The sequence below is a fragment of the Labrus mixtus genome, chromosome 2, assembly GCF_963584025.1.
Source record: "Labrus mixtus chromosome 2, fLabMix1.1, whole genome shotgun sequence".
Lineage (NCBI taxonomy): Eukaryota > Metazoa > Chordata > Actinopteri > Labriformes > Labridae > Labrus > Labrus mixtus.
In genome coordinates this window covers 34,653,507-34,670,575 of record NC_083613.1, presented here as the reverse complement: position 1 = coordinate 34,670,575, position 17,069 = coordinate 34,653,507, and the positions used below count along the sequence as shown (strand labels likewise).

Here is a 17,069-nt window from a genome sequence, read left to right as displayed (position 1 = left end):
GACTCATGTAGACCAGACAGAAACCTGGATCAGAACCAGACTCATGATGAACAGACATAAACCTGGATCAGAACCAGACTCATGATGAACAGGCAGAAACCTCGAACAGAACTAGACTCATGATGAACAGGCAGAAACCTCGAACAGAACCAGACTGATGTTGAACAGGCAGAAACCTCGATCAGAACCAGACTCATGTAGACCAGGCAGAAACCTGGAGCAGAACCATACTCATGATGACAGACAGAAACCTCGAACAGAACCAGACTGATGTTGAACAGGCAGAAACCTGGAGCAGAACCAGACTCATGATGAACAGACAGAAACCTCGAACAGAACCAGACTCATGTTGAACAGGCAGAAACCTGGAGCAGAACCAGACTCATGATGAACAGACAGAAGCCTGAAACAGAACCATACTCATGTAGAACAGACAGAAACCTGGAACAGAACCAGACTCATGATGAACAGGCAGAAACCTGGAGCAGAACCATACTCATGATGACAGACAGAAACCTCGAACAGAACCAGACTGATGTTGAACAGGCAGAAACCTCGATCAGAACCAGACTCATGTAGACCAGACAGAAACCTGGATCAGAACCAGACTCATGATGAACAGACATAAACCTGGATCAGAAACAGACTCATGATGAACAGGCAGAAACCTCGAGCAGAACTAGACTCATGATGAACAGGCAGAAACCTCGAACAGAACCAGATTCATGATGAACAGGCAGAAACCTGGAGCAGAACCATACTCATGATGAACAGACAGAAACCTCGAACAGAACCAGACTCATGTTGAACAGGCAGAAACCTGGAGCAGAAACAGACTCATGACGAACAGACAGAAACCTGAAGCAGAACCATACTCATGTAGAACAGACAGAAACCTGGAACAGAACCAGACTCATGATGAACAGACAGAAACCTGGATCAGAACCAGACTCATGATGAACAGGCAGAAATCTTGAACAGAACCAGACTCATGATGAACAGGCAGAAACCTCGAACAGAACCAGACTCATGATGAACAGGCAGAAACCTGGAGCAGAACCATACTCATGATGAACAGACAGAAACCTCAAACAGAACCAGACTGATGTTGAACAGGCAGAAACCTCGAACAGAACCAGACTCATGATGAACAGACAGAAACCTCAAACAGAACCAGACTCATGATGAACAGACAGAAACCTGGATCAGAACCAGACTCATGATGAACAGGCAGAAACCTGGATCAGAACCAGACTCATGATGAACAGACAGAAACCTCGAACAGAACCAGACTCATGTTGAACAGGCAGAAACCTGGAGCAGAACCAGACTCATGATGAACAGACAGAAGCCTGAAACAGAACCATACTCATGTAGAACAGACAGAAACCTGGAACAGAACCAGACTCATGATGAACAGGCAGAAACCTAGAGCAGAACCATACTCATGATGACAGACAGAAACCTCGAACAGAACCAGACTGATGTTGAACAGGCAGAAACCTCGATCAGAACCAGACTCATGTAGACCAGACAGAAACCTGGATCAGAACCAGACTCATGATGAACAGACATAAACCTGGATCAGAACCAGACTCATGATGAACAGGCAGAAACCTCGAACAGAACTAGACTCATGATGAACAGGCAGAAACCTCGAACAGAACTAGACTCATGATGAACAGGCAGAAACCTCGAACAGAACCAGATTCATGATGAACAGGCAGAAACCTGGAGCAGAACCATACTCATGATGAACAGACAGAAACCTCGAACAGAACCAGATTCATGTTGAACAGGCAGATACCTGGAGCAGAAACAGACTCATGACGAACAGACAGAAACCTGAAGCAGAACCATACTCATGTAGAACAGACAGAAACCTGGAACAGAACCAGACTCATGATGAACAGACAGAAACCTGGATCAGAACCAGACTCATGATGAACAGGCAGAAATCTTGAACAGAACCAGACTCATGATGAACAGGCAGAAACCTGGAGCAGAACCATACTCATGATGAACAGACAGAAACCTCGAACAGAACCAGACTGATGTTGAACAGGCAGAAACCTCGAACAGAACCAGACTCATGTAGACCAGACAGAAACCTGGATCAGAACCAGACTCATGATGAACAGACAGAAACCTGGATCAGAACCAGACTCATGATGAACAGGCAGAAACCTTGAACAGAACCAGACTCATGATGAACAGGCAGAAACCTGGATCAGAACCAGACTCATGATGAACAGACAGAAACCTCGAACAGAACCAGACTCATGTTGAACAGGCAGAAACCTGGAGCTGAACCAGACTCATGATGAACAGACAGAAGCCTGAAACAGAACCATACTCATGTAGAACAGACAGAAACCTGGAACAGAACCAGACTCATGATGAACAGGCAGAAACCTGGAGCAGAACCATACTCATGATGAACAGACAGAAACCTCGAACAGAACCAGACTGATGTTGAACAGGCAGAAACCTCGAACAGAACCAGACTCATGTAGACCAGACAGAAACCTGGATCAGAACCAGACTCATGATGAACAGACAGAAACCTGGATCAGAACCAGACTCATGATGAACAGGCAGAAACCTTGAACAGAACCAGACTCATGATGAACAGACAGAAACCTGGATCAGAACCAGACTCATGATGAACAGACAGAAACCTCGAACAGAACCAGACTCATGTTGAACAGGCAGAAACCTGGAGCAGAACCAGACTCATGATGAACAGACAGAAGCCTGAAACAGAACCATACTCATGTAGAACAGACAGAAACCTGGAACAGAACCAGACTCATGATGAACAGGCAGAAACCTGGAGCAGAACCATACTCATGATGACAGACAGAAACCTCGAACAAAACCAGACTGATGTTGAACAGGCAGAAACCTCGATCAGAACCAGACTCATGTAGACCAGACAGAAACCTGGATCAGAACCAGACTCATGATGAACAGAAATAAACCTGGATCAGAACCAGACTCATGATGAACAGGCAGAAACCTCGAACAGAACTAGACTCATGATGAACAGGCAGAAACCTCGAACAGAACCATACTCATGATGAACAGACAGAAACCTCGAACAGAACCAGACTGATGTTGAACAGGCAGAAACCTTGAACAGAACCAGACTCATGATGAACAGGCAGAAACCTGGACAGGACCAGACTCATGATGAACAGACAGAAACCTGGAACAGAACCATACTCATGATGAACAGACAGAAACCTGGAGCAGAACCAGACTCTTGATGAACAGACAGAAACCTCGAACAGAACCAGACTCATGTAGAACAGGCAGAAACCTGGATCAGAACCAGACTCATGATGAACAGACAGAAACCTGGATCAGAACCAGACTCATGATGAACAGGCAGGAACCTCGAACAGAACCAGACTCATGATGAACAGGCAGAAACCTGGAGCAGAACCATACTCATGATTAACAGACAGAAACCTCGAACAGAACCAGACTCATGTTGAACAGGCAGAAACCTGGATCAGAACCAGACTCATGATGAACAGACAGAAACCTCGAACAGAACCAGACTCATGATGAACAGGCAGAAACCTGGAGCAGAACCATACTCTTGAACAGACAGAAACCTCGACCAGAACCAGACTGATGTTGAACAGGCAGAAACCTCGAACAGAACCAGACTCATGTAGACCAGACAGAAACCTGGATCAGAACCAGACTCATGATGAACAGACATAAACCTGGATCAGAATCAGACTCATGATGAACAGGCAGAAACCTCGAACAGAACCAGACTCATGATGAACAGGCAGAAACCTGGATCAGAACCAGACTCATGATGAACAGGCATAAACCTGGAGCAGAACCATACTCATGATGAACAGACAGAAACCTCGAACAGAACCAGACTCATGTTGAACAGGCAGAAACCTGGAGCAGAACCAGACTCATGATGAACAGACAGAAGCCTGAAACAGAACCATACTCATGTAGAACAGACAGAAACCTGGAACAGAACCAGACTCATGATGAACAGGCAGAAACCTGGAGCAGAACCATACTGATGTTGAACAGGCAGAAACCTCGATCAGAACCAGACTCATGTAGACCAGACAGAAACCTGGATCAGAACCAGACTCATGATGAACAGACATAAACCTGGATCAGAACCAGACTCATGATGAACAGGCAGAAACCTCGAACAGAACCAGATTCATGATGAACAGGCAGAAACCTCGAACAGAACCAGATTCATGATGAACAGGCAGAAACCTGGAACAGAACCATACTCATGATGAACAGACAGAAACCTCGAACAGAACCAGACTCATGTTGAACAGGCAGAAACCTGGAGCAGAAACAGACTCATGACGAACAGACAGAAACCTGAAGCAGAACCATACTCATGTAGAACAGACAGAAACCTGGAACAGAACTAGACTCATGATGAACAGACAGTAACCTGGATCAGAACCAGACTCATGATGAACAGGCAGAAACCTTGAACAGAACCAGACTCATGATGAACAGACAGAAACCTCGAACAGAACCAGACTGATGTTGAACAGGCAGAAACCTCGAACAGAACCAGTCTCATGTAGACCAGACAGAAACCTGGATCAGAACCAGACTCATGATGAACAGACAGAAACCTGGATCAGAACCAGACTCATGATGAACAGGCAGAAACCTCGAACAGAACCAGACTCATGATGAACAGGCAGAAACCTTGAACAGAACCAGACTCATGATGAACAGACAGAAACCTCGAACAGAACCAGACTGATGTTGAACAGGCAGAAACCTCGAACAGAACCAGACTGATGTAGACCAGACAGAAACCTGGATCAGAACCAGACTCATGATGAACAGACAGAAACCTGGATCAGAACCAGACTCATGATGAACAGGCAGAAACCTCGAACAGAACCAGACTCATGATGAACAGGCAGAAACCTCGATCAGAACCAGACTCATGATGAACAGGCAGAAACCTCGAACAGAACCAGACTCATGATGAACAGGCAGAAACCTGGATCAGAACCAGTGCGTCTGTTGGGTGCCGCTTCTCATTGGCTTTTAAAGGAAAGTGCCTGAAGCCTTCTTCTTCATCGTGTCCTGATAATATTTACTGTGTAAAAGAAACAAAACAGAGCAAAGGTTTAAGTCATTGTTTTGTCTTTTTTATATAATTCACATTTTTACCTATGTAAAAAACAGAATATATATATATATATATAAATGTATATGTATCAGGTGTATTATGTACATTTTCAGTTCTATTTTTTTATTGTTTCTTATATGATGGATGTAAATCTCAAAAAGACGAGGAGACGTGTATAAAGACAAATACATCATCCGGAAACTAAAAGTGTGTGTGTCATCAAATCCATTCATACGAAGAGCAAGTTTGATGTGTACCTGTGTTATAGGTCCAATCAGTGAGATTTGTAGAGAGTGAAATGATGAAGGTACCTTACTATATGATGACAACAATGCAGCAGCCAGTATGTCCTCCTTCTAACTTTAGATTCTGCTCCTGAATGCTCTGGATTTGTTTGGACCAGAGAAGGTAGGCGCTTTTAAGACACGCCCCCACACGGCTGTTTTGGACACCCCTCGGTTTGTCAGATATGAGAGCAGTTATCAGGTCAACAGGTGTTGCAGCGATGGAAGCGGGCAAGAGAAGTGGTTCAGATAGAAGTGATTGTACCCGACCTAAAAAGCCTCTGCATGTTTCTAATAAGCTCCACGCGCAGAAACGTGCTCAAACTAGGATCAATAGTGGAGATGCTTTTGAAAAATGGAGAGAGGTTAGAACACAGAAAGGTTTACAGACCCATGCAGAGCTGGATAAACACTGAAGCTTCAGTGGATACAATCTGGGATTGGTCACGGGTCCAATTTGATGGATAACCCTACTTTAATTTCAGGGGAAAATAACAAATTTGGTGTCATGAATGAACTCCGGGGGCTTTTTTCGGCCACATTGTTTTATTTATTGTCTCTAAAACATAACGATATTTTTAACACAGAGCCAAAGACAGAAAACAAAAAGAGTCAGAAAAAGATTAATTCCACAAAAAAACAATCTGGTTCACCGTAAATTAACGTCTGCCACATTTCATCATTCTCCTCACTGCACGCTGATGATGATGATGATGATGATGATGATGATGATGATGGACCCGCTGGATGAAGACCCCGCCCGGCTCCCTCTCCGTGTTTACTTCATGTTTGAAACACTACGGGACACGACTCAGGATGTTATTGTGCTCATTTAACAACAGAAACAGAGAGCGAGAGAGAGGCTACATCCTGTGACAGCCGGAGGGAGAGACTGTTACCCACAATGCATCTGGACGAACGGAGGACCTGGAGGTGTGTTATATGCATGTGTGTGTGTGTGGAGCAGTGTTGTTATTGTGTGCTACAGCTGTTTGATTGTTTGTGATCTAAATATCCCGTTGTCCTGAGTAACAAACGTTTTGGGGAAAGAAATGATGACAGTTCCTTAAAATCTGAGGTCTGAACTCGAGGTCCTTTTTCTGTTTGAGTTCCTGTGGTTTAATAACTGAGATGACTGATCGACACACGACAACACAGCTGATAAAAATATCACACGATCAACGTCTTGAGCTGCAGATATAACTCTGAAGCAGACGCCACAGGTCAGAGGTTAAACCCTGATAAACACAGACATCCCAATCGACATGAAGAAGGCTTAAAAATGAACCTTGCAAATTCAGAAACCATGTGTGTGTGTGTGTGTGTGTGTGTGTGTGTGTGTGTGTGTGTGTGTGTGTGTGTGTGTGTGTGTGTGTGTGTGTGTGTGTCGGTCCCAGGGTGTGAGGAATCCAGCGGCCCGGGTCGTCGGTCTGGGCCTGATTTAGCGAGGCCCCAGCGAGTCTGCCTGCCTCACTTTGTTTACTGGGATGAAATCTGAAACAAATGTGACCATGATAGACCACCAACACATAAACCCCTCCCATCACATCCCAAGTGTGTGTGTGTGTGTGTTCTGCAGCTTTTACTGATCTGACACACTTGATGTTTTAAAACTTGAACTTAAGCCTCAAAATGATTTGTATTCAGAACGGCAGATATTATTACTGGACTGTTTGGACCAGAGAAGGTAGGAGGTTTTAAGGCGACCCCCCCACACAGCCGTTTTGGACACCCCTCGGTTTGTCAGATATGAGAGCAGTTATCAGGTCAACAGGTGTTGCAGCGATGGAAGCGGGCAAGAGAAGTGGTTCAGATAGAAGTGATTGTACCCGACCTAAAAAGCCTCTGCATGTTTCTAATAAGCTCCACGAGCAGAAACGTGCTCAAACTAGGATCAATATTGGAGATGCTTTTGAAAAATGGAGAGAGGTTAGAACACAGAAAGGTTTACAGACCCATGCAGAGCTGGATAAACACTGAAGCTTCAGAGTCCACCACATGGTGACCTGAGTGAGCATGGACTCTAGAGGGGAGGGGGGGGGGAGACAGCTCTCTATAATGTTTAGAATTTAGACTGCAGTACCCATTTTAAACACTAGGAGTCAGAGTTACATACTGCTCCTTTAAAGGCTAAATTTAAATAACTCATCACACGAGTGTCCTGTGTCCCTTTAGTGCATCCTCAGCACTGTGACTGCCCTGCCATGTTTCTTTCACCTCCCTGGTACCATTTCTGTTTCAGAGCTCTGGCTCCTTCTAGTGGTCGGTTATGGCTTTGCTTTCTGATTACTTGGAGACCCTGCCCGACTACCTGTAAGTGATGACAGGCATATAAACCAGGCTTTCTCTCTCTCTCTCAAACAGTCAAACCTATGAAAAAACAAACAGCTGGGCTGTATCCGAAGTACCTCTTCAATCTGTCAGTAGTCAGTACCTACTATCTGCTGTTTACTGTTTAGTACCTACTATCTACTGTATACTGTTTAGTACCTACTATCTGCTGTTTACTGTTTAGTACCTACTATCTACTGTATACTGTTTAGTACCTACTATCTGCTGTTTACTGTTTAGTACCTACTATCTACTGTATACTGTTTAGTACCTACTATCTGCTGTTTACTGTTTAGTACCTACTATCTACTGTATACTGTTTAGTACCTACTATCTACTGTATACTGTTTAGTATCTACTATCTGCTGTATACTGTTTAGTATCTACTATCTACTGTGTACTGTTTAGTACCTACTATCTGCTGTATACTGTTTAGTACCTACTATCTACTGTATACTGTTTAGTACCTACTATCTGCTGTATACTGTTTAGTATCTACTATCTGCTGTATACTGTTTAGTATCTACTATCTGCTGTGTACTGTTTAGTATCTACTATCTGCTGTTTACTGTTTAGTACCTACTATCTACTGTATACTGTTTAGTACCTACTATCTGCTGTTTACTGTTTAGTACCTACTATCTACTGTATACTGTTTAGTACCTACTATCTACTGTATACTGTTTAGTATCTACTATCTGCTGTATACTGTTTAGTATCTACTATCTACTGTGTACTGTTTAGTACCTACTATCTGCTGTATACTGTTTAGTACCTACTATCTACTGTATACTGTTTAGTACCTACTATCTGCTGTATACTGTTTAGTATCTACTATCTGCTGTATACTGTTTAGTACCTACTATCTGCTGTTTAGTACCTACTATCTGCTGTATACTGTTTAGTACCTACTATCTGCTGTATACTGTTTAGTACCTACTATCTGCTGTTTACTGTTTAGTACCTACTATCTGCTGTATACTGTTTAGTACCTACTATCTGCTGTTTAGTATCTACTATCTGCTGTATACTGTTTAGTACCTACTATCTGCTGTATATTGTTTAGTACCTACTATCTGCTGTTTAGTACCTACTATCTGCTGTATACTGTTTAGTACCTACTATCTGCTGTTTACTGTTTAGTACCTACTATCTACTGTTTACTGTTTAGTACCTACTATCTGCTGTATATTGTTTAGTACCTACTATCTGCTGTTTACTGTTTAGTACCTACTATCTGCTGTTTAGTATCTACTATCTGCTGTTTAATGTTTAGTACCTACTATCTGCTGTTTACTGTTTAGTACCTACTATCTGCTGTATACTGTTTAGTACCTACTATCTGCTGTTTAGTATCTACTATCTGCTGTATACTGTTTAGTACCTACTATCTGCTGTTTACTGTTTAGTACCTACTATCTACTGTATACTGTTTAGTACCTACTATCTGCTGTATATTGTTTAGTACCTACTATCTGCTGTATACTCTTTAGTACCTACTATCTGCTGTATACTGTTTAGTACCTACTATCTGCTGTATACTGTTTAGTACCTACTATCTACTGTTTACTGTTTAGTACCTACTATCTGCTGTATACTGTTTAGTACCTACTATCTGCTGTTTAGTATCTACTATCTGCTGTTTACTGTTTAGTACCTACTATCTGCTGTATACTGTTTAGTACCTACTATCTGCTGTTTAGTATCTACTATCTGCTGTTTACTGTTTAGTACCTACTATCTGCTGTATATTGTTTAGTACCTACTATCTGCTGTTTAGTACCTACTATCTGCTGTATACTGTTTAGTACCTACTATCTGCTGTTTACTGTTTAGTACCTACTATCTGCTGTTTAATGTTTAGTACCTACTATCTGCTGTATATTGTTTAGTACCTACTATCTGCTGTTTACTGTTTAGTACCTACTATCTGCTGTTTAATGTTTAGTACCTACTATCTGCTGTATATTGTTTAGTACCTACTATCTGCTGTTTAGTACCTACTATCTGCTGTTTACTGTTTAGTACCTACTATCTGCTGTATACTGTTTAGTACCTACTATCTGCTGTATACTGTTTAGTATCTACTATCTGCTGTTTAGTACCTACTATCTGCTGTTTACTGTTTAGTACCTACTATCTGCTGTATACTGTTTAGTACCTACTATCTGCTGTATACTGTTTAGTACCTACTATCTGCTGTTTACTGTTTACTACCTACTATCTGCTGTTTACTGTTTAGTACCTATTATCTGCTGTTTACTGTTTAGTACCTACTATCTGCAGTATACTGTTTAGTACCTACTATCTGCTGTTTACTGTTTAGTACATACTATCTGCAGTATACTGTTTAGTACCTACTATCTGCTGTTTACTGTTTAGTACCTACTATCTGCTGTATACTGTTTAGTACCTACTATCTGCTGTTTACTGTTTAGTACCTACTATCTGCTGTTTACTGTTTAGTACCTACTATCTGCTGTATACTGTTTAGTACCTACTATCTGCTGTATATTGTTTAGTACCTACTATCTGCTGTTTACTGTTTAGTATCTACTATCTGCAGTATACTCTTCAGTACCTACTATCTGCTGTTTAATGTTTAGTACCTACTATCTGCTGTATACTGTTTAGTACCTACTATCTGCTGTTTACTCTTTAGTATCTACGATCTGCTGTATACTGTTTAGTACCTACTATCTGTTGTATATTGTTTAGTATCTACTATCTGCTGTTTACTGTTTAGTATCTACTATCTGCTGTATACTGTTTAGTATCTACTATCTGCTGTATACTGTTTAGTACCTACTATCTGCTGTATACTCTTCAGTATCTACTATCTGCTGTTTACTGTTTAGTATCTACTATCTGCTGTATACTGTTTAGTACCTACTATCTGCTGTTTACTCTTTAGTATCTACTATCTGCTGTGTACTGTTTAGTACCTACTATCTGCTGTTTAATGTTTAGTACCTACTATCTGCTGTTTAGTATCTACTATCTGCTGTTTAATGTTTAGTACCTACTATCTGCTGTTTAATGTTTAGTACCTACTATCTGCTGTATACTGTTTAGTACCTACTATCTGCTGTATACTGTTTAGTATCTACTATCTGCTGTTTAATGTTTAGTACCTACTATCTGCTGTATACTGTTTAGTACCTACTATCTGCTGTTTACTCTTTAGTATCTACTATCTGCTGTTTAATGTTTAGTACCTACTATCTGCTGTTTAGTATCTACTATCTGCTGTTTAATGTTTAGTACCTACTATCTGCTGTTTACTGTTTAGTACCTACTATCTGCTGTATACTGTTTAGTACCTACTATCTGCTGTTTAGTATCTACTATCTGCTGTATACTGTTTAGTACCTACTATCTGCTGTTTACTGTTTAGTACCTACTATCTGCTGTTTAATGTTTAGTACCTACTATCTGCTGTATACTGTTTAGTACCTACTATCTGCTGTTTAGTATCTACTATTTGCTGTATACTGTTTAGTATCTACTATCTGCTGTTTAGTACCTACTATCTGCTGTTTACTGTTTAGTATCTACTATCTGCTGTATACTGTTTAGTACCTACTATCTGCTGTATACTGTTTAGTACCTACTATCTGCTGTTTACTGTTTAGTACCTATTATCTGCTGTTTACTGTTTAGTACCTACTATCTGCAGTATACTGTTTAGTACCTACTATCTGCTGTTTACTGTTTAGTACATACTATCTGCAGTATACTGTTTAGTACCTACTATCTGCTGTATACTCTTCAGTACCTACTATCTGCTGTATACTGTTTAGTATCTACTATCTGCTGTATACTGTTTAGTATCTACTATCTGCTGTATACTGTTTAGTATCTACTATCTGCTGTTTACTGTTTAGTATCTATTATCTGCTGTATACTGTTTAGTACCTACTATCTGCTGTTTACTGTTTAGTATCTACTATCTGCAGTATACTCTTCAGTACCTACTATCTGCTGTTTACTGTTTAGTATCTACTATCTGCTGTATACTGTTTAGTACCTACTATCTGCTGTATACTCTTCAGTATCTACTATCTGTGCTGTATACTGTTTAGTATCTACTATCTGCTGTATACTGTTTAGTACCTACTATCTGCTGTATACTGTTTAGTACCTACTATCTGCTGTTTACTCTTTAGTATCTACTATCTGCTGTGTACTGTTTAGTACCTACTATCTGCTGTTTAATGTTTAGTACCTACTATCTGCTGTTTAGTACCTACTATCTGCTGTTTAATGTTTAGTACCTACTATCTGCTGTTTAATGTTTAGTACCTACTATCTGCTGTATACTGTTTAGTACCTACTATCTGCTGTATACTGTTTAGTATCTACTATCTGCTGTTTAGTGTTTAGTACCTACTATCTGCTGTATACTGTTTAGTACCTACTATCTGCTGTTTACTCTTTAGTATCTACTATCTGCTGTTTAATGTTTAGTACCTACTATCTGCAGTATACTGTTTCGTATCTACTATCTGCTGTTTAATGTTTAGTATCTACTATCTGCTGTATACTGTTTAGTACCTACTATCTGCTGTTTACTCTTTAGTATCTACTATCTTCTGTTTAATGTTTAGTACCTACTATCTGTTGTATACTGTTTAGTACCTACTATCTGCTGTATACTGTTTAGTACCTACTATCTGCTGTTTAATGTTTAGTACCTACTATCTGCTGTATACTGTTTAGTACCTACTATCAGCTGTTTAATGTTTAGTACCTACTATCTGCTGTTTACTCTTTAGTATCTACTATCTGCTGTATACTGTTTAGTATCTACTATCTGCTGGATACTGTTTAGTACCTACTATCTGCAGTATACTGTTTAGTACCTACTATCTGCTGTTTACTGTTTAGTATCTACTATCTGCTGTATACTGTTTAGTACCTACTATCTGCTGTTTACTGTTTAGTACCTACTATCTGCTGTATACTGTTTAGTATCTACTATCTGCTGTATACTGTTTAGTACCTACTATCTGCTGTATACTGTTTAGTACCTACTATCTGCTGTTTAATGTTTAGTACCTACTAGCTGCTGTTTACTCTTTAGTATCTACTGTTTAGTACCTACTATCTGCTGTTTACTGTTTAGTACCTACTATCTGCTGTATACTGTTTAGTATCTACTATCTGCAGTATACTGTTTAGTACCTACTATCTGCTGTTTACTGTTTAGTATCTACTATCTGCTGTATACTGTTTAGTATCTACTATCTGCTGTATACTGTTTAGTACCTACTATCTGCTGTTTAATGTTTAGTACCTACTAGCTGCTGTTTACTCTTTAGTATCTACTGTTTAGTACCTACTATCTGCTGTTTACTGTTTAGTACCTACTATCTGCTGTATACTGTTTAGTATCTACTATCTGCAGTATACTGTTTAGTACCTACTATCTGCTGTTTACTGTTTAGTATCTACTATCTGCTGTATACTGTTTAGTATCTACTATCTGCTGTATACTGTTTAGTATCTACTGTTTACTGTTTAGTATCTACTATCTGTGCTGTATACTGTTTAGTATCTACTATCTGTGCTGTATACTGTTTAGTATCTACTGTATACTGTTTAGTACCTACTATCTGCTGTGTACTGTTTAGTATCTACTATCTGCTGTATACTGTTTAGTATCTACTATCTGCTGTTTACTGTTTAGTACCTACTATCTGCTGTTTACTGTTTAGTACCTACTATCTGCTGTATACTGTTTAGTACCTACTATCTGCTGTTTACTGTTTAGTATCTACTGTATACTGTTTAGTATCTACTATCTGTGCTGTATACTGTTTAGTATCTACTGTATACTGTTTAGTATCTACTATCTGCTGTTTACTGTTTAGTACCTACTATCTGCTGTTTACTGTTTAGTATCTACTATCTGCTGTATACTGTTTAGTATCTACTGTATACTGTTTAGTACCTACTATCTGCTGTTTACTGTTTAGTACCTACTATCTGCTGTATACTGTTTAGTATCTACTATTCAGTAGGCAGATATTTGTTCCTACTTCTTCTGATTCATTCAGTAAAGATTGAATTCAGTAATTCATTTTTTTGTTTATCTTTATTCAAGAAGAGTAATGCACATATACAGTCAGGTAAACAAAAAACAATATCACAATGTAAATCAAGTAAAAGATTAAATAACTAAATAACATACAGTACATAAAGAACAAATGAAAGACAGTAAGATACAGAATATAAAATAAACCAATAAAGACACATTTAAATAGTGAAATCATTATTTAAATAGAGGGGGAAAGGTTTTATAATAATGCAGATATTTGTTTTATTTTCTGTTGTTAATTAAAAGTTGTGATTTCAGTCGGGACTTTAACTCTAGATTAAAAATTGATTCTATTAATCCACGCTCGTTTGTTTTGATTTGGAGGCGGACGTGAAGTGACGATTTACGTTTAATTTCGCACAGCATTGTGGGTAAAATACAATTCATTTCCTGAAAGCAAGCATCCGATCCATACTGCATAAAACCCGGAAGTTAGTATCCATACTGAAATGTTCAGTATACTGAGGTGGACCCAAAAAATGACCACTGAATGACCACGAGAGTTCAGTCTACTGAAACTCCTACTGAAAAGTACTGACTACTGAAGTGTGGATATTAAGAAAGGGCCCAGGTGTTGGGTGCAGGTTTCCTCAGAATGTGTGACGTCCCGCTCTGCATTGAAGAGGGGGAGCAGGTGATCAGATGAGACCCAGCACAGGTTCTTCAAATCTACAGCTACACTTTGGATAATTTTCCAGGTGAATAAAAGACACGATTAATTATTATACCTGTGTGTCTCCCAGCTTCGTCCCAGTAAGAGCCGTGCTGCGACAAATGAAAACACGTTCTCTAACCCGTCCTGTTGATTCAGTGTCTGTCCTTTCTCCAAGGCAGCTAATTCTTTCCGGAGTTTCTGAGTTGTTCTTCCGACTTGAGCAGGCGTTCATGAGCGGAAAACTCGTTTTTCCGATGTGTCCGACACCACTTGAATGCACCGTGATCCCATTTTACAGAGGACGGCGTCATCTGCGTATTTAAAACACGAGGACACCAGGCGTCTATAAATCACTTTGCTTTATTTCAATCAGCTGTTTGGCATTTATGACATAAACAAAACATAAAAAGGACGACCAAAAAAAAAAAGAAAAAGAACAGCGGAGAAGAGCTGCACTTGGCGTGTGTGTGTGTGTGTGTGTGTGTGTGTGTGTGTGTGTGTGTGAGCCTCTGATACACACAGGACAAGGCAGACGGAGAACCACAAATACCAGCTTTGACGTGGTCACCATGTCCTGACATCAGACTCATCATCATGTCACAAATAATACTCTTCAGGATTCTGTTACACTAAAGCAGAAACGATTCACTTCAGGTCACCGAGGTCGAGACGAGGAGGAAGAGGAAGAGACCTTCAAAATAAAATACAGACTTATGTAGGGACCTTCAAAAAAAATACAGACTTATGTAGGGACCTTCAAAATAAAATACAGACTTCATACATGTGTGGTGGTGACTGTGTCTGCAGAGACTCTGTCCTCTGACTGGATTTTACTGTTCTGATTTGTTCTGGTTGACTCGGGACGTTTCTGGGCGGAGCTGGTGTGTTTCCTCCAGCCAATGACAGCGCAGCAGGTGAGTTTAGGAGTGGATACAATTCAGTGATTGGACGAGATTCAAAGCGGTGAATATGACGGACGTGGACGTAGCAGCAAAGAAGAGAAAATATAATGAGAGTGAGGAGAAACACCAAGTGGATAAAGCTCGTTCTAAAACGAGGGTGAACCTTGTGTTGTCTTTTACCCGTGGACGTGGAGTTGATCTACTTCCTGTTGGACAGGAAGGTGACAAACACCGGCGGTTAGCTTGTGCTAGCGTGTGTTAGCTTGTAGTGTAGCTACAAGCAGTAAACGTACACACTACATCCTGCAGGGGGCGGGGCTTCTGAGCCCAGGAGAAGGGGCCTAGTTTGAATGTTGTGTTTACAAACATTAAGTTTAAAGGACCTTTACATGTTCGGTTTTACTGTCAGATCAAATGACTGAGACTAAGTGAGGGGGGGGCTCCACCAGTGAGAGCGTTTTAATGCTAAGCTAACCGTCTCCTCCGTCAATAAGAGTGGTATCATTCTCATCATCTTCCGGGCATGTTTTCAAAGAATGTGGCACTGCTCCTTTAAACTCGGCTGTGTTGCTTCTGCAGAAGTTAACTCGTTATTTTTCTCTCAAGTCTGGGGTCAAATATTTGAAAAGGTCACAGCGCTCGCCGCTTTGAGAGGTCTTACCCCAAACTCCACATCATCCTTCATAATCCCTCGTTCCCTTCCTTCCTTCATTCCTTGCATCCTCCCTTCTTTGCTTTGTGAGACAGAGAGCGTCCATCCATAGACTTCAGGGTGAGCGTTGCGTGGATATCAGCAGGCGGGCGGCGGGGTGGCGGGGTGGGGGGGCGGATGGAGGGACTCGTGGGAGGAAGTGTTTTTGTTTTTGTTTGTTTGTGTTTTATCTGACGGTGACTCCAAGCTTCTCCAGCACGCGCGTCCCTTTCTCCTGGTACTCGTCCCGTGTCATCCAGAAGTTGTCCTTGTCCTTCATGATGTCGGCCAGCACGGCGCCGCCCAGGAACACCATGTGCTTACGGCGAGGGGGGTCCTCTATCCTGATCTTGAATTTCTGTGGAAAGATGAGCAGAGGGGCGTCAGCAGAGAACAAACTCAGAGTGTTTCTTAATCACAGGCTGGAGGATTTGGGCGAGTCGAGAACATCCAGATGTCCACACGGGACCGGGACATTTCATCTGAAGTGTTTTAAGCTTTAGGCTTTGGCACCCTCTAGTGGTGAACACAGTAACTGCACAAAAACAGGAGATCTCTGAGATATTCTTTCACAGTATTTCTAAACACCATCGAGTGAAAGTGAAACATTAAATTACTCAGAGTATCAAAGCAAACATTTTCTCAAAGTCCCTGAAAAAACAGAACAGAAGCAAAACATGTTGACAAAAACTGTGTCTCATTCAGAGAGGAAACGGGGACATCTGGGTCTACCCCTGGGGGTCTCCTCCCAGGTGGACGTCCCAGAGAGGCATCCAGGAGGATGCCTGAACCGAAGGAGCAGCACCTCTACTCCGAGCTCCTCCCCCTGAATGTCTAAGCTCCTCCCCCCCTCTCTAAGTCTGAGCCCAGACACCCTCCAGAGGAAATTAATTTCAGACACTTGTATCGGTGAACGTATTCTTCCAGTCTCCAGTTTGA

General features: G+C 41.0%; 1 protein-coding gene and 1 long non-coding RNA gene across 3 annotated transcripts in view; both read right to left on the bottom strand.

Moving 5' to 3' along the window:
• Positions 1 to 282: 282 nt before the first annotated feature.
• On the bottom strand, positions 283 to 5,149 carry LOC132993281 (uncharacterized). Of its 2 annotated transcripts, none has more exons than XR_009676442.1 (3): positions 5,033 to 5,149; positions 4,843 to 4,880; positions 283 to 327 (listed from the first exon to the last, which is right to left on the bottom strand). It is a non-coding gene; the product is annotated as an uncharacterized LOC132993281 (long non-coding RNA). The 2 variants fall into 2 exon arrangements; XR_009676441.1 differs by lacking the exon at positions 283 to 327 and adding an exon at positions 3,916 to 3,968.
• Positions 5,150 to 14,878: 9,729 nt separating this feature from the next.
• LOC132953940 (actin-related protein 2-B) overlaps positions 14,879 to 17,069 on the bottom strand; it is an 11,656-nt gene continuing 9,465 nt past the window's right edge. Inside the window, exons 9-10 of the mRNA XM_061026331.1 lie at positions 15,292 to 16,488; positions 14,879 to 15,260 (exon numbers count right to left, since the gene is read on the bottom strand). Coding sequence (XP_060882314.1) covers positions 16,318 to 16,488 — 171 coding nt within the window. The 3' untranslated portion in view covers positions 14,879 to 15,260; positions 15,292 to 16,317. The remainder of the gene's footprint in view (positions 15,261 to 15,291; positions 16,489 to 17,069) is intronic.